The 27,094-nt window shown below is 47.2% G+C and overlaps 3 protein-coding genes, 1 non-coding gene and 1 pseudogene across 4 annotated transcripts; 3 read left to right on the top strand and 2 right to left on the bottom strand.

The window, feature by feature from the left end:
• Window positions 1-533: 533 nt before the first annotated feature.
• LOC100845149 lies at window positions 534-4,232 on the bottom strand (annotated as a pseudogene).
• A 550-nt stretch (window positions 4,233-4,782) lies between these two features.
• Window positions 4,783-7,473, bottom strand: LOC100837850 (NAC domain-containing protein 21/22). Its single transcript, XM_014895772.2, has 3 exons — window positions 7,034-7,473; window positions 6,327-6,664; window positions 4,783-5,363 (listed from the first exon to the last, which is right to left on the bottom strand). Exons 1-3 carry the CDS (start codon window positions 7,212-7,214, stop codon window positions 5,031-5,033), a joined length of 852 nt encoding a protein of 283 aa, XP_014751258.1. The 5' UTR covers window positions 7,215-7,473; the 3' UTR covers window positions 4,783-5,030.
• TRNAV-AAC lies at window positions 6,866-6,939 on the top strand. Its single transcript has one exon. It is a non-coding gene; the product is annotated as a tRNA-Val (tRNA).
• Window positions 7,474-11,279: 3,806 nt separating the features above from the next.
• LOC100844229 (pinin) lies at window positions 11,280-13,009 on the top strand. The gene has a single exon (XM_014895600.2). The coding sequence runs from the start codon at window positions 11,698-11,700 to the stop codon at window positions 12,745-12,747; it is 1,050 nt and encodes a 349-aa protein (XP_014751086.1). The 5' UTR covers window positions 11,280-11,697; the 3' UTR covers window positions 12,748-13,009.
• Window positions 13,010-16,706: 3,697 nt separating this feature from the next.
• LOC112269412 (myb-related protein 340-like) lies at window positions 16,707-18,595 on the top strand. Its single transcript, XM_024456122.1, has 3 exons — window positions 16,707-16,994; window positions 17,223-17,352; window positions 17,523-18,595. Exons 1-3 carry the CDS (start codon window positions 16,859-16,861, stop codon window positions 18,205-18,207), a joined length of 951 nt encoding a protein of 316 aa, XP_024311890.1. The 5' UTR covers window positions 16,707-16,858; the 3' UTR covers window positions 18,208-18,595.
• Window positions 18,596-27,094: the final 8,499 nt, after the last annotated feature.

Here is a 27,094-nt window from a genome sequence, read left to right as displayed (position 1 = left end):
TTAGCAGCGCATTATATATGGAGTGTCCTCCTTTTTTTTCTTCTCCTTTCCGTCGAGAGAGGGGAATGGAAGAATAATAATGGGGGGTGCCTTTCGTGCTGGCCGGCAATCAGCCTGTGGTGCGTACGAGCAGCAGCAGTAGTAGCGTGTGAGAGAGCTTTATAAATTAGGCGGAGGGGGCTTTCAGCAGCTTTTAGGTTCTCCGCCTCCCAGCCTGTAGATGCGTAGATAGATTGGTTAGATATAGATCCGGCGATAGATTTCCAACGACCCCTGGGCGATGCAGTATTATAATGCCCCCTGCACGCACTGTTTTGAGGGAGAAGAAATGGATCTCATCTGATCAGATCTAGTAGTAATGCCCCTCGTTTAGCGGCAGCAAGATTCGGCGTTTGGTCAGTGCCATTATTAAGCGGGAAACAGATCTAACTAGCTACTGTTACAGGTTTCCTACGACGTGTCTTTGTTGGTGGCTCGGTACGTGATTCTGCGGCTGCACCGTATAGACAATAACTGTCGCGCCCGATAGGATCTGAGGCTTAATTCGTTGTTAAAATTATAGCTTCCCAGAACAAAAGCTAGCACAAGACTCAACGCAGAGGGCCGTAGTTCCGTCTTTGTTCATGTGATGATGGAAGAATTACATACTGCCACAAACACCTGCCTCCACTAGTCCACCACCAAAGACCTACCAATCTCACACGTAAAACCCACCCTACTTACTGCTACAGCCTTCTACTTTAAGTTGCCTTCGAGTACTTACCAAGTTGCCTTTGAGTACCACCAGAGTCTGTGAACCTTAATGCAGACAATTAAAAGCTGCCCAAAATTGAACTGTCAGTGACCATAGCTCCAGTTTAAACACAATTAATGTGGCAGGAGAACAGCATATATGAACCACTTGTGTTCTTCAATCTCTCTCCCTCTCTCTGCAACTGGTAGAGCGTGCATGGATAAGTACCGTTGGATTACAAAAAATTACATCACCTGTGTCAGACCGTAACCATAAAATCAGCTTAGGATTAAAAATTTACAGGTTCGCAAACATTTGAGCGCATTTGAGGATGCTGCCGCATGTGGCTTTGGGTACCTGGCGCTGTCTTCCATGCTGGCGACTCAAAATCTGCTCCCAAGATTGCAGAGCAGCAGATTCGCTAGAAAGCTAGTAGTACCACTGGCTCCTCCTACAATCCTACTCGCAGTCAAGTCCACTGCAACATCAGTTCCTGGGCTTCTTTGGAGGTAGCGGAGGCATGCTTCCAGCCTGGGCGCTTCGTTTGATGCCTAGAAAGTGCTCGACCTGACAAAGAAAACAAGTCAGTAGTAGTAGCACGTACCTGGATATAGCAAAAATTATATGTACGAGGCATTACCCATCGTACAGTAAAGTAAATACAGAATAGAACAGGGAATATCGCAGCCAACCTTTTTGTCCCCAAGCATGGGCGTCAGGCTCCCAGGATGCGCTTTCTCCACGCTGGCAAAGCCACTAGCGTCACCTGTAGGACTGTGTCACATAGAAAATTCGTCAGATGCCTCGGCGAGAAATAAACTAACAGGAAAGCAGATTACTAAGGAATTAAAAGTTAGCCATTTTAATTTAAGGAGTAGGGCTAACACAGCACAGGAAAGGAAAAAATGTTAGCTACTTGATGGGATAATAGGTAGATCATACTCCTTCATTATATTAGTATATCACATCATCTCCATTATAGATTTAGAGTCATGCGAGAAAATCATCAATGTGGCCCTCGAGCCCTTCAAAATGTAAACCTAAACAATGGTCTGGAATGGGAAGTTTGTTAACCAAATAAAAGAAGTTTTTGCATTGACATTTGTACAGCTAACCCAAGAAAAATTGGTAAAAGAAACTAAGAGTGCCATAATCCCTACAGATCCATAGAGTAACTTGTGCATTCTTTGAGTGAATGCATTCAAGGATATCAAGTAATGAAGAAAGCATAGTAGCATCGACAGGACTAAAAAACATGAACTATGCAGGTTAGAAGTGTATGCTGTGAACATTACCCTGATTTTGCATTGCCACTTAAAACAAGCTATGGTGTTTGGCCACGAGCTTGAGCCTCTCTCATCTTTTCCGCGAACATTAAAGGCGTGTCAGAAGATTTCATTTGCTTAGTCTTCAAATCATCCTGGTACTTCTTCTGTCGTTTTTCCAGCTTCATTTTACCTGGCCCCTTGCCATGGAATTTGTGCGAAAGATCCCTAAATGCCTCTGTAGGTGTCATCTAACAAAAAACACACGAAGTCATGGTAAATATCAGTACTCTGTGGCATATGCTCTTCGAGAGGTTAAGTAAATACAGATGAGGGATCAAATTAGAGAGTACTATCAACACACTGAGAGGGAAAAAGACGGTGTCTAAAATTTATATATCTACAGGTATGCAATAACAAAATAGGAAAATCGGTGTTGCCGAAATAATAGCTAGCACACCAAGATGCACTTCAGTGATTGGATTTCATAGATGGGAGGACCAGTTGTGAGGGTGGATAGAACAGAATGCAGGCGATTAGTTACCACTCGACCAAATTCATCCATTCTTTCTATGCGAATTTCTTTTGGTCCATCCTCGATACCAACAAGGCTTCTTTTCTTCTTATCGGTGGTTCTGCCTCCCCAATTTGTGCCCTCGTTGAGGGTCCCTCGCTCCTGAAGAAACTTCAAAGCACCAGCCAAACCCCTTGCCAACTGCAGCTTCATGTACAACAAGATCTGGTTTGACTTCTTCCTCTTCAACCTTTACCGGGTCTTCAATGATGGTTTCTTCTTTGATCACTGGCAAACTGTGTGTTGTCATCTTTTGCTAGAGTACCTAAAGGCATGGTATCATGATCTTCATTCATAAACACATCTTCTGCTTCTGGCTTGCATGTTTCTGCAACAAGATAACAGCAGTAGTTAATATCAAATACTTGATTGATTTGTCAGCTCTGTACAGTTGTTTCAAATTCGTTCACAAAATTCTTTGTAGTCACTTACCTTCATTCAACTGCAGGCCCCACACAAACTCTTCCATCTCCGTGATAACAACCTTATTCTGCTGTGTATCTCCCTCTGCAGCATCTGCATCTCCCTAGCCCTTGTTTGCACTAGCCAGTTCTGCGAAGGCCAGAGGACCAGAACCTGCAGCCTCTTCCTGCTTCCTCAGAGATAGCTTCCTTGCTTGCTCCAGGATATGAAGCTCCAAAATTACAGGATATGAAACAATGGAAGAACGGATTGCTTGCTCCAAAAGTTCAGTCGCCTCATGTCAGATGCCCTTTAGTTCATTGCCATGGATCTTTTGCCCTTTACTTTAAGTGCCAATTGTTAAATTGATTTGTCTCTCTTATTCAACAGGTTTCTATTCCTCGCAACAAATAGACCTTGTGAACAGACCTTAATGGCTCGCTCTAATTCTCCTTAGCCCTAGATCAGAGACGACTAAGGCAGGCCTATGCATTCGGCTGATTTGGTTTGATAAAATGTGTTTTTCAGTAAATAAACTTCAGTAAATACAGTATGGAGTCAAAATACAGTTCAGTTTGGTATATACCAAACTGTTTTGGTATGGTTTCAGTAAATACCAAACTAACCAAAGTCTACTGAATTCAAAATTAAGGCAGCAACATGTTACTTGTGTTTGTACATCTGATGACTGAGTACTTGAGATTGATTCTCCTAAAAATAGAATATTTGAGTTTGATCAACAAGCATATCTGAACATTCTCCGTTCAAAAAATAACACTTGTACTCCTATTGATCGGCAAGCATGAGGTACAACAGCAGAACATACACAGCCGTAAGTAACGGACATTGCCCATAGCAGCATAGCCACTTTTCCCTATTCAGTGATCTGTCTAGAATAGCAGGACACACACACGCATAGCTACAACCAAATATTAGCTTTCTGATGCTTAATGATCCCAACCATTCTCAATCATATCAGTATCTCCGATGTTACGGAAAAATTCATCATGTATTGAACGGAAGATTGATCAATTGAAGCTAAACAACCCGTTTACCCCATTGCACGGAAACGAATCAACTAAGTTTCCCCCATTACACTGAAACGAATCAACTAGAGGGAACCATGGAGGAAAATTTGGAAATTATCGCTGGAGCTGCCGCGGCGGGGTGGACTGGTGCACTGGGCGGGACAGGGAGGCAGCGACCTCCTGGTCCATGAGTCCATCCACTAGAGACAGGGGTGAGTGGTGGACTGAAGTCGTACCTCCTGGACGCGGCCGACGAGGAAGGCGTCGCGGCTCGCGGGGAGCTCTAGAGGTGGCCCAGGCAGGGATGGCGTCCCGGAGAGCTCGATCAGCGGCGACGGTTGTAGGGAGCTCCGGCGAAGCGAGGCAGCGCGGCTAGGGTTCTCCTGAGGCCGTCTTCGGCGCAGCGAGGCGGAGCGCTCTGGTAGTCTGGTTCGATACTTCGATGCGTCTGCTAGATCGATCCCACTCTATGGGCTGGATTAGTGGGAGTGCTTGGGAAGTTCAGAAAAAGCACTGGGCCCTGGCCCCCGGGCTTAAGCCCAATACATAGGTGTACGATTTTCCATGCCATTTTTCACATTAACGATTGCATATGTAAGCACTGGGTCCTAAGGTCGAGTTAAAGACAGTAAGGAGTGGCTAGTTCTAGCTATGCATGGATATGTTTTCTTTCATTACGAGTAATGCATGGCACTTGTGTAGTAGGTATCGCTGAAATTGTCATCTGTTCTGCTACCGTTTCCAGTTCCATATTACCACTCAAAACCTATGCAAATCCACAACATTTTCAGTCGCTTTCAGAAAAGTAAGCCCCCTGCTACGACAAAGCCATTTCACCAATGCACATCGTACGTGTCACCGAGTGGCTGACCACGGCACAGGAATTCTGAAACAAGTCGATTCCAGAAAGTTGCACCGTCAAAGAAAAGCGAAAGAATTGCTACCTGAATAATTAAGCACAACGTACGTACACCACATACTACAACTAGTACACACATCCACTGCTACCTAGCTTCAGAAGTTCAGATTCAGAACGGGTTCCATGTGTGCGACATGCCACTCTGCCGCGTGTAGCCGCCGCCGTCGACGACGCTCCAGTCGACCTCGGCGAGCTCCGGCCTCGGGTTGTCACTGCTGCTGCTGCCCTGAACAATGTCGCTAAACAAGTCCCCGAAGCTCACGGACAGCAACGGCGCGGGCGCGACGCCGGCAGAAGACATTGGCAGCATGGCCGGCGCCGGCGCCACGCCGAGGCCGAGGTCACTGTTCAGCGAACCTTCTTCTGCTTCGTTGTAGGATGATAGTCTTGGAGGAGCGCCGGCTACGCTTTTGTAGAACACCCTGCATAGCACCCAGTCCTCCTGCACCACGCAGGATTTTCGGTTAGTAGTGCGTCCTCTACTTGTGTTAAGTACATGCCGTCCTGTTTCTGTTTTGACCTTGAAACATTCAAACAGGACCGATCGATCTTTGTCTGGCCGCAACGAGGAGTATTAATAATTACACGTGTTCTTAATTAGCTAGCAGGCGACCTGAACTCTCGTTGACATCTGGTAAGGACAAAATGGCAACTTGGAAATACGTTGACAGAGAAAAAGCTGGCAACATGAACTTTGGACTGACAAAAACAAATGTCAACTTGGAAGTTTTTATAGTAGGCTGATGTATGGTGATGGAGCCAAGCGAACAACCTTGGAAGTTGGAATGGAACCATTGCCTTAAAAGAATTTGGGAGTTGGGGCGGCCTACCTATTACTAGTTGATGTGCATGCGTGTGCACCATGTTGCGACAGATAATGTAATAACTGGACAATATCACGAGTCTAGGTCACATATAATGACTGGCAAGTGGCATAACAGATTGACCGCAACTAGCATATATAGTTATTTGTCATATCAGTGTGTTCAGAGCAGGCAGCAGAACCTATAATACCTGAATATGAGAAATACATATAGATTATTTTCTATCTGTCACGGTTAATTAAGGGTTGCAAGAGACGAAGCCCTGCTTTCTCTGCAGGAACGAGTGATTATCTTGGGCAAAATAAAAGACTAATCGATCCATTAAATAGTACCGCGGTTTTGCTATTTCTTAGGCGACTGAGAAATAATTATTTCTTAGTCGATGATCGCAACCTTTTGATTCAATCACTAAGATTTGTCTAAAATTAATGTAGGTTTGATGGATAAAAAAAATTTTATTGGATGGTTACGATTGTTGATTGAAAAAAACTATTTCTTAAGAGACTGAGAATTAACTCCCATAGTAATGTACTGGACAGGATCGAATGCCTGCATGCAGTATGTAGCGGTGGTGTGTATACCTCGAGGAGAGTCGACGAGAAGTTGTACTGGCCGGCGATCAGCTGATGGTCATCGACGGCCTCTCGGCGCGGCGTCTGGTCCGCCCGGCGGAACTCGTGCATGATCCACTGTGTCTTGCTCCCCTTGGGCGCTCTCCCTCGGTAGAACACGAGCGTCTTGCGCATCCCGACGATCACCGCCTCTCCGCCGTTTCCTGCGGCTGCGATGATCTCGCGGTCCTTTCCCGTGGCCTTCCAGTAGCCGGAGCGCGTGGCGCGGTTGGTGCGCTGTCCCGTCGCATACTTTCGGTCGTGCCGGCTGAAGAAGTACCACTCCCTGCCCCCCACGCATGCCGCGTCTGGTCGATGTCGATCGTCGAGTTCATGCAGTGCAATTAAGGAGAGAATAAGCAACACGGTGAGGACTGAAGAGGACGAAGCATTGTTCCTCTCGTACTTAGATATTCGTAACATTAGGACTAGAATCAAAACCACTCACGACTGGACAAATAAATTTTAAACTACAGTTATTTACCTTTTTAATTGACTTAGATCATCAAGGTTTCGTGGTGTAGTTGGTTATCACGTCAGTCTAACACACTGAAGGTCTCCGGTTCGAACCCGGGCGAAGCCAAAAGAATTTGGTTTTTATTTTTGCCACGGTTGTTTGCTGTCATCTCGTATCATTCCTTACTGGTAGAGATGCAAATTTAAGGGGCAGATCGTACCTGGCAGCTCCCACGGCTCGCACTTGTTGAGGTCGACGTCCACCATGTCCACACCGCCGCCGCCGCCGCCACCCGTGCCGGAGAGCTTGCAGCAGAGGTAGTCCAGCACGAGCTCGTCGTCCCTCGGGTGGAACCGGAACCCCGGCGGCAGCCTCGCCTCCACCATGCTCATCGACCTCATATCTATCCTCTCGTGTATGTGTTCAGCTCGCGCCTGAGCTTCAGCTAGCTAGGACGCAAAAAGTAATCTGAGAGAACGGAGGAGGACACGAACACGATGGGGGTATTAATAGAAAGCGAGAGAGATCTAGCCATGGACCTCTCTCTTTGTCATTGAGCCTGTGACTGAAAGATCTATGGGATCGTACTGTTGATGATGCAAATTCTTTTGAACCAGTCGCCTGGTCTGTTTTTCCAATCGGGAAAAATAACTGATTCTAAGTACATCACACGTACTACTATAAAAAAACGAAAGCAAAACGGACGCGCCGTTAACTATTCTGGATATACTATTCCTCATCCCTCGATCCAACAGTGTGCATGCAAAGGAATTGTCGCGCGTAGGATCGGTCTAATGATCATCAATCAATCATGACATGTGAAGCAAGGAATAGGGGTTTTCCCCAATCAGGGGGCGGGCTAATCCAAAACTGCCAAACTAACACTGTCTTCCGAGTAGTCCTGACGAGACCGGACAACCAGAGCCGGTCACGCCAGGTGGTAAGTATTTTCTGCGTGCTCATGGTCCATGGCGGCATGATGTCTCGTCATGCCTCTTCCTCGAAAAAAAAAGGTCTCGTCATGCCGACTTGCCGAGGAGAAGAACTTTTTGTTACTGCCCTTGTGACTCGATCCTGTGACCATGTCAAACACTTTTACGTTCGGGAACCTCCAACCTGCTTTAAGGGTAGATTGGTAAGTTAAAACGGGGAAGAAAACGACGGGGCGAGTTGTTATTCCGTCGATGGCGATCGCCGTGGTTGAAACAATTCCAACTGGATTTTGTGCCTTTTTATGCTTGTTTTGGTTAATTCCCGGTGGAGGAGAAGGGAACGTAAATGATGTGTGCGTACTGTTGTCGCCGTCGGGTGCCGGGCAGTTGAAAAGGCCATAGCTTTTGTCTGTGGACGAGGGCTGCTACACTCAACGGCTATCTTTTTCAGTGAAAAAGGGGCTAAAGATGAGATGAATTTGTCCAGGCAAATTTGGTATACGTATCGTTGCCATTCTCAGGAGATGTATCAGGTCAGGCGCATGTTAATGTAAGCCCCGATCGATCGATCTCACTCAGAGTTTGAACACACACGCCTGAAGAATAGACTTGGCAAAAAAGTCTACTCTCTGAAGCGATCGAGTGGTCAGCTGCTGCCGCTTTCGCAATCGGATCCATGCCGTGGACACGCGCACGGATGGATCCGGCGTTTCTTGTCAAATAAGAGAATGTTGATATAGAAAAATAACACATGTACCATGCCTAATATCCCCATGACTTTCAGTACTTCCGGTTACCTGTTAAGCAGTTCAGTTCGCCCGGCCATTCTTCCATCTTAGGAGATAGTCGTGTCAGTCCTTTTCAGAGAAGGGAAAATCAAGTGAGCTACCCAAGTCAAGACCTCAGAGATCCATAATTATATAAGTGCCTCGATGGATATAATGTGGTCGATCTGGGTAGCAAACTGTGACAGATACATACACCTGAAGCTCAGATCCTGACAAATAACCGATGCCACCCTCCTGTGCAGCAGCCTTACTTACCGTTAACGCTGTCAAACACGTAAGCGAGATCTCATTCTGCGTGACAACTTAACCTACCTGAAGCAATCTTGGTTTCGTCAAACAATTTCAAGTGGGGAGATAGCAGCCATGGCCGTCCAATCACTCGGCGTCGGCGTGTAAGATCGACGTCATGGAAGCAGTGAGGCAAGAAGGCAATCATCCACTGACATTTCTCGTAGCTAGTTCTTGTCTGAATTTTGACAGCTGTTCGTGCATGCATCAGATGCTAGTATTTTTTTTACAAAGGAAATCAAGTGCCGGTGTCCAAAGGTGCTGAATACTGCATGGTTGCGTGTCACGAAATCATGGTAAATAATTACGAAAACACGATCTGATCGAACGAAACTTCCTCCACGGTCTGGATAACGTTGTACATAAACAACCTTGGCACGCGCCGAGGTTATCTGAGAGCTGGCATTCTCTGAATCTGACCCAAGATTTGCAGGTTGGCATCATCTGTGAAAGTCTACTTAATAAGTACTCGTGTAACCTGCAGAAATTGTTCCCACGTGCACATTTCCGACGAATCAGCGAATGATCCAGTTGGGGAGCTAACCTGATGAGAAGAAGATGTCCGTGAGAACGGTTCACCGGGCTGACCGTTCTGATTGCATATAAAAATGGTTTAGTTCCTGGAGACGATTTAGCAAACGGCACTTTGCAGGTTGTGCTGTCAGATAAGATAACTGCATAAGCTTCAAATGAAGTGAATCTGTTCGGTATGTGTACTTGTCAGGGGACTGTCGATCGCCTCGAGGCAACAAGTGCTGATAAGAACACCTGCAACTGAAAATCGTGCAAGTCAGCATAACTCCGTAGAAATTGCCAGAATTTTTTTTTTTGAGAAAAAATTGCCATGCTATAGCTTCCACATTGTCCAATAGGCCGTAGAACGCCGTCCTGATGTACGGCCCATTTTGAGATTCAAGGCCCAGATGGAGCCCAACCCATGTCCCTTTGGATTCCGTTTATGGCCGCTATCCCATTTGGACATCTGTTGTGGTAGGAACTAGGAAGCTAGGAGCCTAGGAGCTGTAGCAGAACAAGAGCAGCCAGAGAGCAGAGACACCTGACGAACCGTAGCATGCACATTTCCTCTCTCTTTTTCTGCCTCACCATGATCTGTCCAAAGGGAAAAGGAAGAGAACAGACGGGACGATAATGGCCGGTCTCGGTGGCTTCACACACTCCATAGTTGATGATAACAAGCTAATCAAGCTCGGACCGCAGCTTTTGAGGGACAACGCTCCATTGGAAATGATTGATTGGCACGGCGGGGGGGCGCCTTTGCTTTGCTGCTTCCCTTTGTCCGCCAACATTCTCCGTGACAGCAGCATCATGCTGCTTCGTCTTTACGGAATTATGGATCCACGTCGCAGCGTAAAATTAAACGAGGGGCTTTATTAGTTGTTGTTAAAAAGGGGGTTGGATAGCTAAGCTACTAGCTGGCTAGGCCATGTTCTTCGGAATCATAGACGGCCTCGAAAAAGCTCGGTTTGTTGATGTTCCTTCCACGCGGCCAGAACTTAATTTGGGGAATGCAGATATGCAATGTATACGTGATCTTCCGTTATGTTAATCTTGGGATGCTAAGCTAAACCAACTCTAGGACTAGACAGAGAAGAGAATAATGTACGTACCGCTGTAGTATTAAAAGAAGGCATCAGGCGGCATTGCATTTCACGCATTTCTCTGCTGGTACTTGTACATGACAGGTTTTGTCGGTTCGGTGGTTTTTATCTCTCCGCGCAACAGCTAGATTCGTTTCCCTTTGCCTTTCGGCTGCGGTGGCCGCACGAAGCCAAAGAGAGACCCAAATCATCAAGTCAATTCATTGGATATATAATTGAATCCTGGCTAGATTATTGTTAGTGATAGAGTAACGAACCCAACTCCGGAGCGCACATTCTTGATTGATTTGCGTTTTTGGACCGTTCCTTCACCTGCTTCTTTGTGTCTATCTCTGAACTCTGTTTCTTCATTTCTTTTATCCAGCAACTGTACTAATCTAAAAGTACCCCTTGCAAAAACAAAAAAAACTCCTGCATGAGGAAAAATGAACCTCTGCAGAGCAGGCCATTTCAGCCAGAGTGCGTGCGGAGGCAATCTAATTGCACTACCGCATGAATTACTGCAACACGACTGCATCATTCGTACTATACGGGAGGTTATTTACGAGAGCTCGTATTTAACGAATGAACTTTGGATCGGAGACGAGCGTATCTGCAGCGCTGTTTCGTCTCGGCCGGATGTGATCTGTAGTACTCCGTATAGATGAACTTTTCATCGATGTATGTACGCAGCAGTAACTGCGTTTGGGCAACATCAATGCCACTCGTTTTCTGGATGAACGGATTGATCGATCGATGTCAACTGACAGACTTGCCAAAAATCTCACGCTTCAATTCTCATCAACTTGATCAACCGAGATTCCATTCCTCTAGTAGAATGTTTAACTCGACTTGCTCGGCACACTGTGCAGCTCCACCAACATGTAAATTGTAAGCCCATGTCAATCGAAGACAAAGCACTGATCGAATGGTAATCTCAAAGCAGCCGGTGATCCCCATGGCATGCAGAGGCAGAGCAGTAATTGGTTTTGGTTTTGGTGAACCACTCTTCCGATTCAAGCAAACGTCGGCAGACGCCCATCGGTGGGTTGCCTTGCCTGCCTGCCTCGTATACCCTTCTTCCCGGGTCCGGACTCCGGAGCCCGGAGAACCCTTCGCCCGCGACCCGGTAGCACGACACGACACCGCCCGCATATATACGGGAGCTTCTTCGCTTCTTCCTCCTTCCGTTGACACGCCGACGAAGTTAACAAACACAGCTCCCCCACCGCCCGCCCACGCACGGCACGCTTTAATGCCCCGCCGACGCCGCTGGCAATGAGCGCCGCCGCCGTGACCTCGCCGGCCCCCTTCGCGTTCCACGCCCCCCTGTCGAAGCCTCCGGTGGATCACACCGACGGCTGCGGCGAGTTCGAGTTCCGCATCCCCGCGAATGCCGGGGCCTTACTCACCGCCGCAGACGAGCTCTTCTCCGGCGGCAAGCTCGTGCCCCTCCTCCCGCCTCCGCCTCCCCTTCCCCGTTCCCATCCGGCGCCGGCGCCGTGCGCGGAGCTGCATCTGCAGCAGCAGGAGGAGGATGAAGCTCTCTCGGAGTCGGAGCCGGCGTCGCCGCGCGCCCCGCGGTGCGCGGGGAGACGCTGGCGCGATCTCCTCCTCCTCGTGACCACCAAGAAGCAGCAGCCCAAGCCAAGCCCCGGCGGCACGACCACGAAGACGAAGACTCGCTCGGAGCCGCATTGTTATTCCCGGCCGCTCCTCTCGCGCGACTCCTCCTCGTCTTCGTCCTCATCCACGGCAACCTCCTCCTCCTCCTGCGACGACTCCGCCCGCCACCGCCCGCCGCTGCGCACGCGCTCCGCGCCCGTCGCCAGCCTCCTCCACCTCATGTCCAAGAAGCCAACCATCGCCGCCGCGCCCGCCGCGCCCATGAAGTACCCGCTCCTGACCCGAGTCTCCTCTTCCTCTTCGTCCTCCTCCGACTCCGGCAGGGGGAGCTCCAGCGCGCTGCCGTGGCACCCGCGCGCTCCCGCGCGGCCACGGCGGCCGGCGGTGGCAGCCGAGAGCCCGCGGGTGAGCGCGTCGGGGCGCGTGGTGTTCCGCGGGCTGGAGCGGAGCTCGAGCACGCCCGCCGCGGCCGGCGCCGGCATCGGCATCGGCATGGGCGCGCGGCGGCCGCGGCCGAGGGGCATGGAGAGGTCATACTCCACCAACGTGCGCGTGGACCCGGTGATCAACGTGTTCGGGTTCGGCCACCTCTTCTTCTCCCCGGCTTCGCCGGCCAAGGAGAAGAAGGAGAGGGAGGGCGGCCGGAGGAAGAACGGGCCGGAGAAGAAGCTGGCCATGGTGCTCAGAGATCCGCATGATTAGCTAGGTAGCACTACTCCGTAGTGGCCTTGCTGGAAATAACGCATCAGATTCTCCTTGTCTTGTCGCGGGTTCTTCTTGTTCGCTGCAGCCGATTTACGTCTTGTTTTTCTGATTGTTGTAATATACGGTACTACTCCGGATTTTAGAATTAGAGCAGAGCTCTGAATTTACTCTGAGTTGTCGATGTAAATAACATTTCTTTAGGAACCAAAATGTACAGGAACAGGCTGGCTTTCGCCAGTTCGCTTCAAAAAAAAAAAAAGTACAGAAAAGTACCCCATGAACAGAAGAACCTTGCGTTCTGAATCCAGCTAGGAGTACCAATCAGGAAAGCTTGAACCTGAAGATGTGACATTGGATCAAGATGCAATGTGTTTTTGCTTAGAGTACGTATTTGTGGCAGCAGATCAAGATGCATTGTCAAATCACAACTGGTGGAGCAATGTGACATCCAAGTTTTGAAATTTCTACTATCTCGGTGGGTGTCCCCCGACAGTACGGTTAAACAGGGCGCAGTGGCTAGCCTGCTGCCCCTGCTGCTGCTGAGAACTGGGTTGAGAGATTGGCCCCGTGATCTGTGCTGATATAGGCCTCTGTGCTGTCCCCACGCTCCCTCTTGGGCTACACAATTCAAAAATAGTTTATGCCTACAGCTGACAAGGCTGCATTTAGAAACACTTTTTTTGAAACGAGGAGGTTATGGTTTTGATCTGGAACCATTTTTTAACTCGCTCTTATCGTGTGATGTGACACAGACACGTGGATCACTCGGGACTTGATGCTCCGGGGACAGGGTCCTAATTCCTACTGCTAGTACTCCCTAGCCTGTGCTTTCTCTTACAGTGAAAACAAAATTCTGCACTCCATTCCGGGTTTTATTATGCTTGTAGTACTGCTCCTGATACTGCCGATTTAGCGCGACCCTAGGATCGGGAGCCAAATACTCCAATACCAGCTCAAATTTATGAATGTTGGCCTATTAGATATTTAGATTGGATACTTGGACGGACCAGGGCCGACGTCTCCGGCGTCGCTGTCTCGCAGCTGCCACGGCAGACGGCCGGACGCACACGACGATGGCGTTGGCATCGGCGGCCGTTGAGTCGGAGCAGTTTAGGTGTATAGGTTTTTCTATCGCCCCTGCAAAGACTCCGCAGAGTGGTTGCCGTGCTTACGCCATGCATGACTCGTGATGGTCACAAGAACACGAGACCGATGGCCGAGCCAAGCCAGTGCATCCCGTATTGTCATGCGTCACTGAAACAACAACATAGTCAGTCAACTGCTACATCAGACTACAGCTAAACTTGGGCCTGAACCTGAGCGAGGAGAGCTATCCAAGGCATGAGACGGACAGTGTTTTGTTAATTCTCCTCGTACGGTCTACTACTGCTGCTGCTTACCGAGGGATCGTTCGGAAACGGTCCGGCTTCATGAAACTATCCAGCTTCCCACAACAACTCTGGCGTCTGAATCGGAGCCTGGGCTCGTGGTTAGTGCCTTGTGAAATAATAAAATCCCTGCAACGCGAATGATTCTCAAGAGAAAAAAAATCCCCGCAATGCAAATTCCTGCCCCCAAATCATCAATTGGCCTCAAATCGATTGAAGTGCATGGAAGGAGGAACTAAATTGATTCATTCAAGAACAGGAAAGGAGGAATTGAATTGATTGGTCGGTTGGTTTGATGTGTCCGACGAGCTGCAACCGGGTGGAGGTCAGGGAAGAGGAGGTCACGGACCCCGCGGCCGGATCTGCAACCGGAGGTGGTCAAGGACCCGGCGGCCGCACGACCGTGGAACGGAACAGCCGCGGCAGGTTGACACCGAGGAATTGAATTGCTCCGGGTTGCAGGCGGGGGCGCAGAGAAGCTTCGGTGGTGGGAGCGCCTCGGGCCGGGGCTAGTGTGGCGGCGACCGAAGCTGAGGATGGACTCGACGTTGTGCGACGGTGGAGAGCCCTCCCGGTGTGTTGGGATGTGGCGTTGGGGTATCAACTGAACGAGGGGAGAAAGAAAAGAGATGAACGAATCGTTTTTCACTTGGCAGTGGCAGTTCGTCCGTAATTTCTCACTGCTCCACGGTTTGAGATCGCTCCGCTTTTTGTACATCAAATGGTCAGCTTCGCAGATTTAGCTTCTTGGAGCTAACCTGTTCGGCATTGCTCCATGTAGAATTTTTGGAAAGCTGGACTGATTCCGAACACACCCTGAGAACGACCAGCGACGGGTCACGATCTCACGGCTGGCTAAAACAGTCTGCGGTCTCTTCTTCTCTGCAGGCAGGTCGCAGCAGCATATGGGCGCCCGCGGCCGTGTCCAGACAAACACGGCAATGGCGTGGCGTCGACAGGAGCTCCATCATCCTCATGGCGCTGCTAACTCTGCTGGGACACTGTTGCGCGACGGCATCTCCACTGTGCGGTTTCCTCCCGTCGAGGAATCTCAGAGTACCGTGTATCAAGTATACGCAGGCAGGAAACAACCTGTTGCGCGACGGCGACGGCATCTCCACCAACTGCTCTGAAGAAACTTTTTCGGTGCTCTCGTCGTGGCTCAGTCACCCGGCGCATATATTTTTTTTCAGACTAAAATCATTTGACAAAGTTAACAATAAATTATTGATGACTCATCATTTACGCCACAGATTTTTGGCGGCCTTGGCCTTCACCTTCGTTGACACTCGGTAGACTCTGGCCTCCGTCTGGCGCTTCACTGAAATTTGTTGCCGATCGAGGTGGATCGAATTAACAAGCACGTGGTTGAAGAATTTCTGAAAAATACCCTGTACACATGTAGCACCATACGCTGGTGGGTGGGCCTCACGTTTATCTCTTGCATACACCATTGACTACAAACATAAGTAATAGTATACGTCAACTCTTTCTTAAGAGGTGCCTCGTCAATTTTTCTGATGTGGAGAAGAGGATAGGAAATGACAGAGAGAAGAGAGTCGTTGCTTGAAGAAGAAATGGTCTTGTTGCAATCATACGAGATATATAAAGAAGGAAAATCCTTGCTAGAGACTTGGTTGCTTCTTCCACATAGTTGAGGTAGTACAATCAACAACAAGCACACGTATAAGCAACAGCAAGCAGGATGATCAGAGTCAGGAGCAACCGAGCAAGGACTGCTGCCGGTTAACGGTGTGCACCGGTGATCCTGGGCATTTTTCTTTTTCAGATGGAGTTATATGTCCTTCCGATTATTATTTTGTTGGTTTTGAAGGGAGTATATGGCCTTCGGATGCAAATGTTCAAATAAAAATTGGCATTCGTTCTTTTTCTCGAACAACTTTTTTTTTCCTAAAACAACTGAGATTCGTTCACGTTTGTCCGAATGGAATGGGCCTTTTCAGCTGCTGTTGGGCTGCAAGAGTGCGGGAACGAATCCGGCCTATTAGGTTGAGAAACTCATTGCAGAAACTGGGCTCATGAGTTTCGGACGGTCAGGGGAGGCCTCGAGACGTTGGTGCGCTTGACATTTTCTTCACCTTCTTCCATTTAAACCCTTCCTCTTTTCTTTTTACTTATTCTTCGTCCTTTTCCTTCACACTCAGGTCTTTTACCGTTGTGCTTTAGCCCTTTTGCTCTTTTGACTCACTGGCTTGCCACATGCCCACATAGAGATCTGTTGACTTGCCCCGATGGCTTGATCTTAGCCTTGTCGGTGAATTGACTGCTTTGAACTCCCTTCGATTTGGTCATTATTGTCACATAGAAAGCTTGCTAGGACCCGACCCTTATAAGCAAATTATTTTTCAACACATAATATCACAACTAGTACGCATAATGGAATTTTAGATTGCGACCCTATGGCGTATTAGATGATGATATTAACTCATCAAATCAATTCCACCACTCAATATATACACTCCATATACTTAGACTTGTCAAACAGCATTTCGGTGTCATCTGTGCGCATATACACTGATCTTTAGAACCCAGCTCTCTCTTATACCTAACCATCTTCTTCGTCTCTCTGCGTGTGAGCACTGTCCGTCCTTGTATATATAGTTGTATATTGCGGTCGTCATCGTCGTCTCAGCTTGGAACAGCTAGCCATCTGCGCAGCCTCTTCTGTGTCGCGGCTCATCGATCAGGCGGCTGGCGACATGCCGAAGCAGCTGCGTGTCCCCAGCAGGAAGCGGCTGCGGAGAGGCCTCTGGTCGCCCGAGGAGGACATGAAGCTGAGGAACCACATTGCCACGTTTGGCCATGGCTGCTGGAGTCATGTCCCCAAGCTTGCAGGTAATACTTCATGACTAGCTTTACAATAATACAACGGATCTTTAACCTGTCAGTTTAATTTGGTGGCAGCACTCCACTAATCCAGCTGTATGATCGATCATATATATACGTTGATTGTGCGTGCGCACGCGTGCGTGTGGAAAATGAGGATTAATCTAGCTTGTTGAAAGTGCTACTATACTCTGATGGAATCAATCAATAACCTCGTTGCAATTGAAATCGCAATAGGCCTTGAGAGGTGCGGAAAGAGCTGCAGGCTGCGGTGGATAAACTACCTGAGGCCGGACCTGAAGCGGGTCGCGTTGTCCCAGGAAGAGAAAGACCTCATCCTCAATCTCCATTCTGTCCTAGGCAACAGGTAAATCACATTACATGCAGATTGGATTACTAGCTCGGTCCTATTCTATCTAGTCAAATTGGTAGCTGATCGAATTAATGGGGAATTTGCTGATCTCTCGCTTGTTCAATATATTAATCTGATCTCTATATTCATTGCTCCTTCAAATTCATGGCCGGGCATGCATGCAGGTGGTCTCAGATCGCGGCGCGGCTGCCGGGACGGACGGACAACGAGGTGAAGAACTTCTGGAGCTCGTTCGTCAAGAAGCAGCAGCCGCTCCGCCACCACGGTGCCATCGTCGAAGGCAACCCGGTCATAGTTAGCACGGGCACGACAGTGCTTTTCAGCGAAACCGGGCACATCTTGTCATCCATGGGAGTGCAGCACAATGATGATATGGCGGCGCCCCTTCTTGACCCAGTACTGGTGCAGATAGAAGCTGAGAGCTACATGTATATCCAGACCATCAGCATGGACGACGTCAGTGAGAGCGTGACCGTGACTCCGGTCAGAGGCTGCAGCGATGTAACCTTGGCGACGTCCGGGCACATGTACAACGGAACAACGGAGATCAGTGCTGGTTACTTGGACACGCATGGCTCCTCTGGTACTGGGCACTCGTTGGTCTCGATCTCCAGCATGATGGCTTCAATGGCTGGCCTCGGCGCCGGTGGCAGCAGTGGCCCGGCGGCCACTGACACCCAACATCTGCCGTGGTTGGAGGACCTGCCGGGGTTAACTGGCGCCTTCACGGCCTCCGCCGCCAGCGAATTAGCCGATGGCCACTATGGCGCGGCAGCGGCCCTCGACGAACTCAAGTGGTCCAATGATCAGTGTATGCTCGACGCCGGCTACCAGCAGATGCAATACTAGGCTACAGGCTACACCCGTTTTCCCAGTTCTTCTACGCGCACGGGCTCAGCAACAAGCCAACAATTGGTGCTTGACTGCTTGTTAATTGGATCATACTCCTGCAGGCTACAACTCAACGGCAGCGAACAATTCGTTACCGCATGCTATGTATATTATCCTCAAGATTGAAACGTGTGCGTGCGTGTGCTATACATATATAATTTGTTCATTTGTGTCTGTAAGTTTTCTTCAATAACTACTCCCTTTGATCCATAGTAAGTGTTGCCGTACTAAATGAGCGACACTTAATTATTATATATTGGAGGGAGTACTAGGTTTATTTGTTCGTTGTTGGACATGTAAAGTCTTTGCCACTATAACTTGTAAGTGAAGTGGACGATTTAATAAATGTTGCTAAACTTTTAAAATTTCTTGAAGGACTTGTAATTTTTTTCAAAATTTGTAGCGTGGATTCCAGTTTCTTTTTGGAGAAACTTCCAAAATTCCAGTGATGGACTTCCAACTTTTTGGACAAACTTTCTAAATTTATGGGGTGTACCTCCAAGTTCTTTGAACAAGCTTTCAAGAAAAATCGACAAGCTTTGAAAATTTTATGACAAAACTTTGAAAAACTTGTCACCCTTCTGCCGAACAACTAGATATTGTCCGAAATTTGTTCAAAACAAATTAGACAAGCTTTCTAAAAATTATGAAAAAAACTATTTAAAACATGTTTTCTATTCAGTTACTGAAATTTGGTCAAGTCTCGTTTGCATTTTTTTTTCCACCATCCTGTGGGAGATTGATGGACACTTACATTTTCATCCTCGCATTCTCTCTAAATTTTATGATTGGCAAATGTAACATAATGAGGAGAGACAAAGCCGAGCTAACCAAAAGCAGACTTGATCCTTCACCTCGGCGGAGACATAAGGGGTAGGTTTACTAAGTTTAGGGGAGGGGAATTTTGTTCTGCTTCCATGAGTCCAAAGGAAAGGCCCGTGAGGGACATGGAGTCCAATGGTGGAGGCGACGTTGCCAACCATGCCTGAGAAAGACGATTGGTAGACTTGTGTGTCAGATGCCAGGTTGTTGGCGAGGATCCAAGGACAACATAGTACATCAAGAAGCTAGGTTGAGAATATGTGGGTGGATGATGCATATCGTCTAGTTTGTCTTGATGCGATCGTCAAAGGCGCACATATAAAGATGATAGGGCCAGGTGGCTCAATGTCTAGTTGTTCGGTCGTGGCAGACAAAGGTGAGAATTCTAATAGAAAGGCGACACCGCAAGACTCCATTGTGTGATATGGAGTTGTGGTGGTGACAGAGAACGGATATCATGGAGAAGTGGCTGAATATAGCAAGAGAAGAGCAACATAGGAATAACTAGAAATGAAAAACAATGAAGAGGATCAATAGACGTCTAACAATAGCTTCAACCTTGTAGTGTGTAAACTGTTTGGGGTTGATCGCCGTATCATTAATTCAATATTGCTCTGATTGAGAACAAGTTCTTCTACCTAGCTTGTACGGTAAACTACTTGCTACAAGTTCTTCATGATGATAAATTCCATGGAATCCGAAAGGTTTTCACTAAGCCAAACCCAATCCTGTCATTATGCTAAAAATCCTTTTAGATCGATATGTGCTTTTCTTGGGGGATGGGGGTGGGGGGTGTGGTTTTATTTCTCCTCTTTCGTTAAGTCATCACCCAATTCCTGCAAAGCGACCAATTTGCATATGGTTTCACTATTTCTAAGACGACTAAGAAATAATTATTTTCAATTCGAAGCTAACAACCGCGCGTCTGATCCAATCACCAAGATTCATGCAAGTACAAAATATAAGAAAAAACTTAATCGGATGGGTATGGTTGTCGCCAATCGAGACATGCCCACGGTTCGGAGGCTGTCATGTTATGATGTCTCGATATGCGACGACGCTTGTTATTTCGTCCTTTTCACACTAAGAGCAACGTTTCCGAAATAGTATGCTCCTGTAGCCATATATGCCCGAATTGAAAATATCGATCTGTCATACCGTTAAAGATGTGCATGCAGATTTTAGTAAACACGACGATCCTGTCAAGATGATATCTATATATACCTCCATCATAATCAATCCATTCGCCCACAAGATGGGCCATGATTCACGGAGGGGAGGGACCGATTAAAGTACATATCGTATTCGTATATACCATCAGCTGTACTGCCATAAAAGGAAATGAATCGCCGACCGGCCTGGCAGTGGCAAGGCTACGTGTTTTCAGGAACACCTGCAGCCTGGTCTCTAGCTTCAACGTCTGTCGATCGATCTTGCTTTTAATTTTGGCGTGAAGGGTGATAGTGGTGCTGGTCCTGACCAACCAATTTGGTATACTACCTCCGTACAACAAAAAATGTCTCAAGTTTTTTAAAATTTAGATGTATTTGACATGACTTAGTGTACAAATGCATTCAAATTTAGTTAAAGTTGAAACATCCTTTGTTGGACGGAAGGAGTACTGTATATATTGCCATTATCTTGGCTGTCTAGCAGTGTAGAGTAAAATTCTTTCTAACCAAATGAATGCTGATAATTAAGTCACTTAAGTGCGAGCAAACCAAATGAGTAGCAACTTGGGCAATCATGCATGCGTGGAGGACCAATTATTTAAGCGTATCTGCGTATGCACAGATCAAGTCTCCTGTGCATGATGTTTACAAGACGGTATGATTCAGAGTCAGGCGCCGATCGAGAAGCCGCCATGTATAAACATGTTCTTCACAGTCGCTAACCGCACTGAAAGGAATGGAAAATGGGATGAAAGATGTCCGATTCGGAAAAAAAAAGACGACTCATCTTTACATGATGTGTGCGTAAATACGTACTCCGTACTTTCTAAGTATATACGTACGTCTTGTTTAGGCACAAGCAGATCAAGATCCCTGCGGTATTATCACATTTCAAGTTGATTTCCAGCACATGTTCACGGTGGCTAGCAGCTATAGCTAAATTGACATGTGAGTCGACCGCGACGCCACGCGGGCTGAGGCCATCCCAAATTAATTAACGCCTTTTTCGAGCTTGGGCCGGTGGCGACCGGTTATGGAATCTACGTCGCCGCCATTAAAAGGGAAAGATGCATGTTATCCAGCTAGCCCAAATACGCCGGCCCGTCAGGAACCTGACACGATGCCAAATTACTCGTAAATTAGGCGAAGACGCACGTTCAAGCATGGCGACCTTCTAACCGACACAAATGGAATTATTATTTTTTCCGTGAAACGACATGCGTACCACGACAATAATTATCTTCTGTACTGTAATTGACTTATGCTCTGTAATGAAGGATTTTTCAGACACGTACGCACCATCGCTGTCTGCTGACACCAGTGCTAATGTGTTGGCTTTGTCAATGGAGAAGCAGACGACATTGGTGAATGCCATGTCCACGATCCTCGCTTTCCATATCAGCTTGAAAGCTTACAGATGCAGCTGTGCTGCCGGGACACGTAATCGTACATATGAATCAAGAAGAAAGTCTCTGAAGTTGGAATAAAAACGAAGAAATTATGCCGTTGCATCGCGCATGGACTAGAAATATAAAAGCATCAGAGGTAACAAAAATGAAGGGGATTGTCAGACCTGATGGGCTGAACCGTAAACTGAATTTGGGCCTAAACATGTTCCCGTCTGTTTGTTGGGCCCAAATCTTCGGATGAAGGGGATTGTCAGACCTGATGGGCTGAACCGTAAACTGCATTTGGGCCCAAACAAGAACAGGCTTCTGCAGTTCTTCTAGCGAGGGTGACTGTCAGACCTGACGGGCTGAACCGTAAGGCCCAAATTCAACAATTCGGACCCAGTTCAGAGCTGGTCTGTGCAGTTATTTCAGATGATTCCCTAAAATTCCCTCAAAAAAAAAGATGATTCCCTAAAAAAAAAAGTTATTTCAGATGAAACTGAGATAACGTGTTCTAAAAAAAACTGAGATAACCTCCTCTAAAAAAGAGAGAATGAAACTGAGATAACCTACACAAAAGGATAACCTACACATATAACCTTTAATATCGTTTGGGCCAAATGAGATTGACCGCGATAAAGAAGTCTAAAGAAAACGGTCAAAGGAAGCTCCTTGATGGATCGCGTGTAACCAATGGCTCGAGCATACTAGCCGTGCACCTTCTTGTCAAACTGTTGATCAGGGTGTTCTGGGAAACAACTTCCATTCCCCCTTCACTCCTTCACAGGATTAAAGATGTTTAGAAATTTGGATCAGGCCGCCCGTTTGCCCGCCGCTGTATGTAGTCCCTTCCAAAAAGAAATTGAGGTACAGTACTACTGCTAGCAGATTCCCTCGTCCAGCCCCCCTGGCCAGTATTTCCGTATGCGGACAGCAAAGTTGAACTGGGGGATCATTTGGATTGGAGGCAGACACTAATCCGGTATCGTTTCGGCGTGTGAGCATGGACGTACACGACCAGTTGGTCGACGGACGTATACATACGGTCTGGCGCACCGGTCAAAATCTATATCTATATCAATATATTAAATTGGAATTGGTGGCGATCGTACGGTCGCGGCGGTACGTCACTTCACCAAAATTACGAATCTGCCATCGATGTCTCCACATGTCTTTTAGTTCCGGCTCCTGCAGTCCTCAAACACAGAAAAACACGTACCGCCCAAAAAAAATCAACAGAGCCCTCCTCGCTCCTCCTTTCGTACGAATCTCACCTCCACCCCCTGCCCGATCCGGATCTCGCCCACGCCCGCCGCCGCTCTTGTCGCCTCCACCAGCTCGTGCGCGTCGGCAGTGTCCGTGTGCAGAAGACGGCTACGGACCCGCGGCTCCGTCGCGCGCTCCGACCGCCGCCTCCACCGCGGGACTTGTACGGTGATGGGATGAGACTGAGACCGGGATGGCGGTGCCCTCAAAGCAAGACAGCAGGGACCGCGTCGGCGCGAGCCATCGGTGGCCCTCTGGACGGGCAGTGGCGCGCGGCGATCAGTGACCGGACGCGATGTGTGGGCGGCGCACAGGTGTACCTGGCGGCAAGTGGGAGCAGACGGCGCGCAGGAGTGGACGGGTGGCAGGAATCTACAAGCGGGCGGCCGCGCATGGCGGCGTGATGGCCGGTGGCGGGATGAATCGGGACGAGGAGAGGAGTTTGCACTCAGGGTGGATGGAGAGGATAGTCAGAGGGAGAGCGAGAAATTGGGAGAAGAGATTTGACAAATAATGTACGGAGTAGGACTAATATGAGAACAAGACAAGGAGAAATATATAAATAAGACATGTGAAAAAAAAAGACCAGAGTATAGCCCATGAAAATAAACATATCATAAACACGTCAACATTTAATTCGACGTTTTGATACAATTTTGACAGTTCTGCGGCTCAGTTCGATCGGTCCACGCGGTTTCAGTTTTTAGCAGAAAGCACAGCCCGAAGTTGTGGACTTCAACCGTCAGTTTGATCGGGGACGGCTCAGATGACTTCGCTTCCTTTTCAGACCATGGACGATTGGACGCCGACGCCGGTCCGTGCGTGTTGGCGTTTCCCTGCGACATGGCGGGCGCCCCCCACTGATCCCACTGGCGCCGCCGTGTGGCTTTCAGTTTTAGCGCCCGTGCTCAACAACTTGCAGAAACGGCACGCGGGTCAGCTGAGTCATCATCATTCTCCCCTTACGTTGTCCATCCACCACACACTTCAAAATCATGGCATCGCTCGAAACAGAACAGAAAAGGGCAAGCCGCCATCTGTGTGGCCCGGCCTTCTGCATATGCCCTGCCCGTTTCCTCGCACACTTGTAGCCATCTCTGCTGCATGAGTGCCCACTTGATGCTCACAGGCGAGTCAAGCTGGGGTGCTAGCTAGTGCTCTCTTTGCAGCTGGCGTTATCAGCAGGTGTGCTGACCTGGTCTCCATGATGATGACCATCGAGTGTTTTTTCTAATGACTTTGACCTAAGTCATCATTTGAATACAATGGATTAGTTAGGCAACTGTTGTTGGTATGGATAGACCAAGAGAACATTCAATGGCCAACCCCTTTTCAGTCAGGTTTTCAAACTGGGTATTGTACTGTTGTCTTCTGTTACGGGAATCAAAACATTTTTTTAAACATGTTCTTCTCGGAGTCCGCAATTCATACTCAAGAATTTCAAAAAATATTCAATTGAGGCCTCTGAACTCTTAGCGCGGTTTGAATTTCGACAACACCTCGTTTGGATCCAGTTTACTTGATCCCCTTAGTTGCCACTTCGATGCCATCTAACCCAATAGGGCTGTTCGCCGTCGGAAATGCTCAAAGGCCAAGCACTTGTCATGGTCATTAGGCAAAGAGGTGAACAAGTGAGATGGGTGCACGACTGCACATAGAAGAAATAAATTTTTGTGATTTTTTTTTCTCGCGGACTGCAATCAAATTTCATATGAAAGATGACTAATTGTTAGTACAAGCTTTTTTTTACAAGGTTGGTGGAAGCAACAAACATTCCGAAAGTTGGTTTTAGTTAAACATGCATTGATCCGAATTATGTATTTTTGCCGAAGTCCGCGTGCCGTCTATGTGGACGACGCATGCATGCACTATTCGCATGCCTTATTATCCTTGAAATCTCCACGGATGGCCAGCCCAAATGATCCATGCATTTGTGACGGCGCGTTGGATTCAGAATTTACTTGCCTGGAAGGTTTTATTTACACTTAGCAAACAAACCACAGTGGATGTTCAACCAGCCAAAAAATGTGAAATTGTTAGGAAGCGTTATCACCCTTTGTCAGGGCCGCGTGAGTTTATATATTGGTCAGGGAACGCTCTGGTTAGCGATTTACATGGGAGATAGGGATCGGCAACAACTGCCTTGAAGCACACGGAAGTTGTGATCACATGCGATCTCCAACCTCCTAAACTAACTCTAGCTCTATCCTGAAGTTTAAACTAGATATTACATTGAAGCCAAACCAACTATATCTTTAACAGCCTCCCTTAATCACAACTTGATCAAGTTGAGATTACGCTTAAATTCTTCAAGATTCTTCACCGGTAGAGCCTTTGTAAAGCTGTCAGCTACCTGATCACCGGAATGAATGAATCGAATCTCCAGTTGCTTGTTAGCAACTCTCTCACGCACAAAGTGATAGTCAATCTCAATGTGCTTAGTTCTTGCGTGAAACACTGGGTTGGCTGAAAGATATGTAGCACCTAAATTGTCACACCAAAGACATGGAATTTTTTCTTGTGATATTCCAAGTTCCCCAAGCATGGATTGTACCCATATTACTTCAGCTATTGCATTTGCGACTGCTTTATATTCTGCCCCCGTACTCGATCTTGACACTGTGGCTTGTTTCTTTGCACACCATGATATGAGATTTGGACCAAAGAAGATAGCAAACCCGCATGTAGGTTTTCTATCATCCAAGTAGGCGGCCCAATCTGCATCAGAGAAGGCACTTATCAAAGTGGAGGATGACTTGCTGAAATTGAGACCAACACCCGTAGTGTGCTTGATATATCTCAATATACACTTCACCGTTGTCCAATGAACTGTGGTTGGCTTGTGCAAGTATGGACACACCTTGTTGACTAAAAAGGCAATGCCAGGTCTTGTCAAGGTTAGATACTGAAGAGCACCAACTATACTTCTGTATCTTGTACTATCTTCTTCTCCCAAAGGATCTCCTTCATATGCCGAGAGTTTCTCGGTACTTGACAAGGGAGTAGTAGATGGTTTACAATCTTGCATTCCCACCTTGACTAATAAATCAGAAGCATACTTTTCTTGTGACAATGTAACTCCATCCTTGTTCTTTTTGACTTCTATCCCGAGGAAGAAGTGTCGATCTCCTAGATCTTTTAGTGCAAATTTCACACTTAGATCTTTCAACAGCGCTGGAATCGTCTCCCTTGATGAGCTAGTAACAATAATGTCATCAACATATATGAGAACAAACATGATGACTCCAGACTTATTGAAAATGAACAAGGATGTGTCAGATTTCGAGGGCTTCAAACCAAGATCTTGCAACCTTGAGCTGAGCCTAGAGCCACCTCATTACCAGGAAAATAGAGCCATAAGTAATTATTGAGCTAGTCATGGATGCGTGACTAACGACCTATTATGGTGTTCATGTCTCCACGCATGCAAATGAGTTTTCCTCGAATCTCACATTCGAGACCATTACAATTATAGCACAAAAAACAACAAATTAATTATAAACCTGAAAATAAAGAATACAATATTATTGTTTCTATGACATATTTCCAACACAAAAATCGGTTGAACCTATCTTTAAACATATCTTTGAAATGTTCTTTATTAGGATTTGAAGAGAATTTGGAGACCTTAACAGCCATATTCGCGTATAATTTGGGAGACATATATATCATATTTATCTCCGTAGAAATTTGAGAAACTTGACTTCCCACTCCAGCCAACACTAGGGAGAATTGTTTCTTTCTTCCTCTTAGCATGACACAGCATAACGATCATACTCGCGTATAAGAATATCCACTGTAGCTCCATCATTTTGTCTACCCATAGAGATTATATGAAAGATAGGATCTTCATCCTACTCGAAATAGCATAAGCAGATTCAGTTTCCGAGTATAGCAAAGAATGTACAACATCTAAGACAAAAGCATGACATACAAATACATGAATGTGAGATGTAAGAGAAATCATAACAAACTGTTTATTCTGTCCATCACAATTATTTGTCAGTGTTATTTTAGTTAAAAAATTTAATTTCTCTCGACACTTTCTATCCACAAACAATATTCATCAAGTCTTGACAGGATGTCTAACCGCACTATAAGGAATGGAAAATGGGATGAAATATGTCCGATTCAAAAAAAAAAAGACGAACCATCTTGACATGACGTGTACGTAAATACGTACTCCCCACGATT

This window comes from Brachypodium distachyon, chromosome 5 (genome assembly GCF_000005505.3).
Source record: "Brachypodium distachyon strain Bd21 chromosome 5, Brachypodium_distachyon_v3.0, whole genome shotgun sequence".
Lineage (NCBI taxonomy): Eukaryota > Viridiplantae > Streptophyta > Magnoliopsida > Poales > Poaceae > Brachypodium > Brachypodium distachyon.
This window is presented reverse-complemented; position numbering and strand designations above follow the sequence as displayed.

Coding starts and splice junctions, on each gene's coding strand:
- LOC112269412 (XM_024456122.1), top strand. CDS start 16,859: ATGCCGAAGCAGCTGCGTGTCCCCAGCAGGAAGCGGCTGCGGAGAGGC. Junction 16,995..17,222: donor TCATGTCCCCAAGCTTGCAG/GTAATACTTCAT, acceptor AAATCGCAATAG/GCCTTGAGAGGTGCGGAAAG. Junction 17,353..17,522: donor CATTCTGTCCTAGGCAACAG/GTAAATCACATT, acceptor GCATGCATGCAG/GTGGTCTCAGATCGCGGCGC.
- LOC100844229 (XM_014895600.2), top strand. CDS start 11,698: ATGAGCGCCGCCGCCGTGACCTCGCCGGCCCCCTTCGCGTTCCACGCC.
- LOC100837850 (XM_014895772.2), bottom strand. CDS start 7,214: ATGAGGTCGATGAGCATGGTGGAGGCGAGGCTGCCGCCGGGGTTCCGG. Junction 6,665..7,033: donor CGAGCCGTGGGAGCTGCCAG/GTACGATCTGCC, acceptor GACATCGACCAG/ACGCGGCATGCGTGGGGGGC. Junction 5,364..6,326: donor TCTCGTCGACTCTCCTCGAG/GTATACACACCA, acceptor TGCGTGGTGCAG/GAGGACTGGGTGCTATGCAG.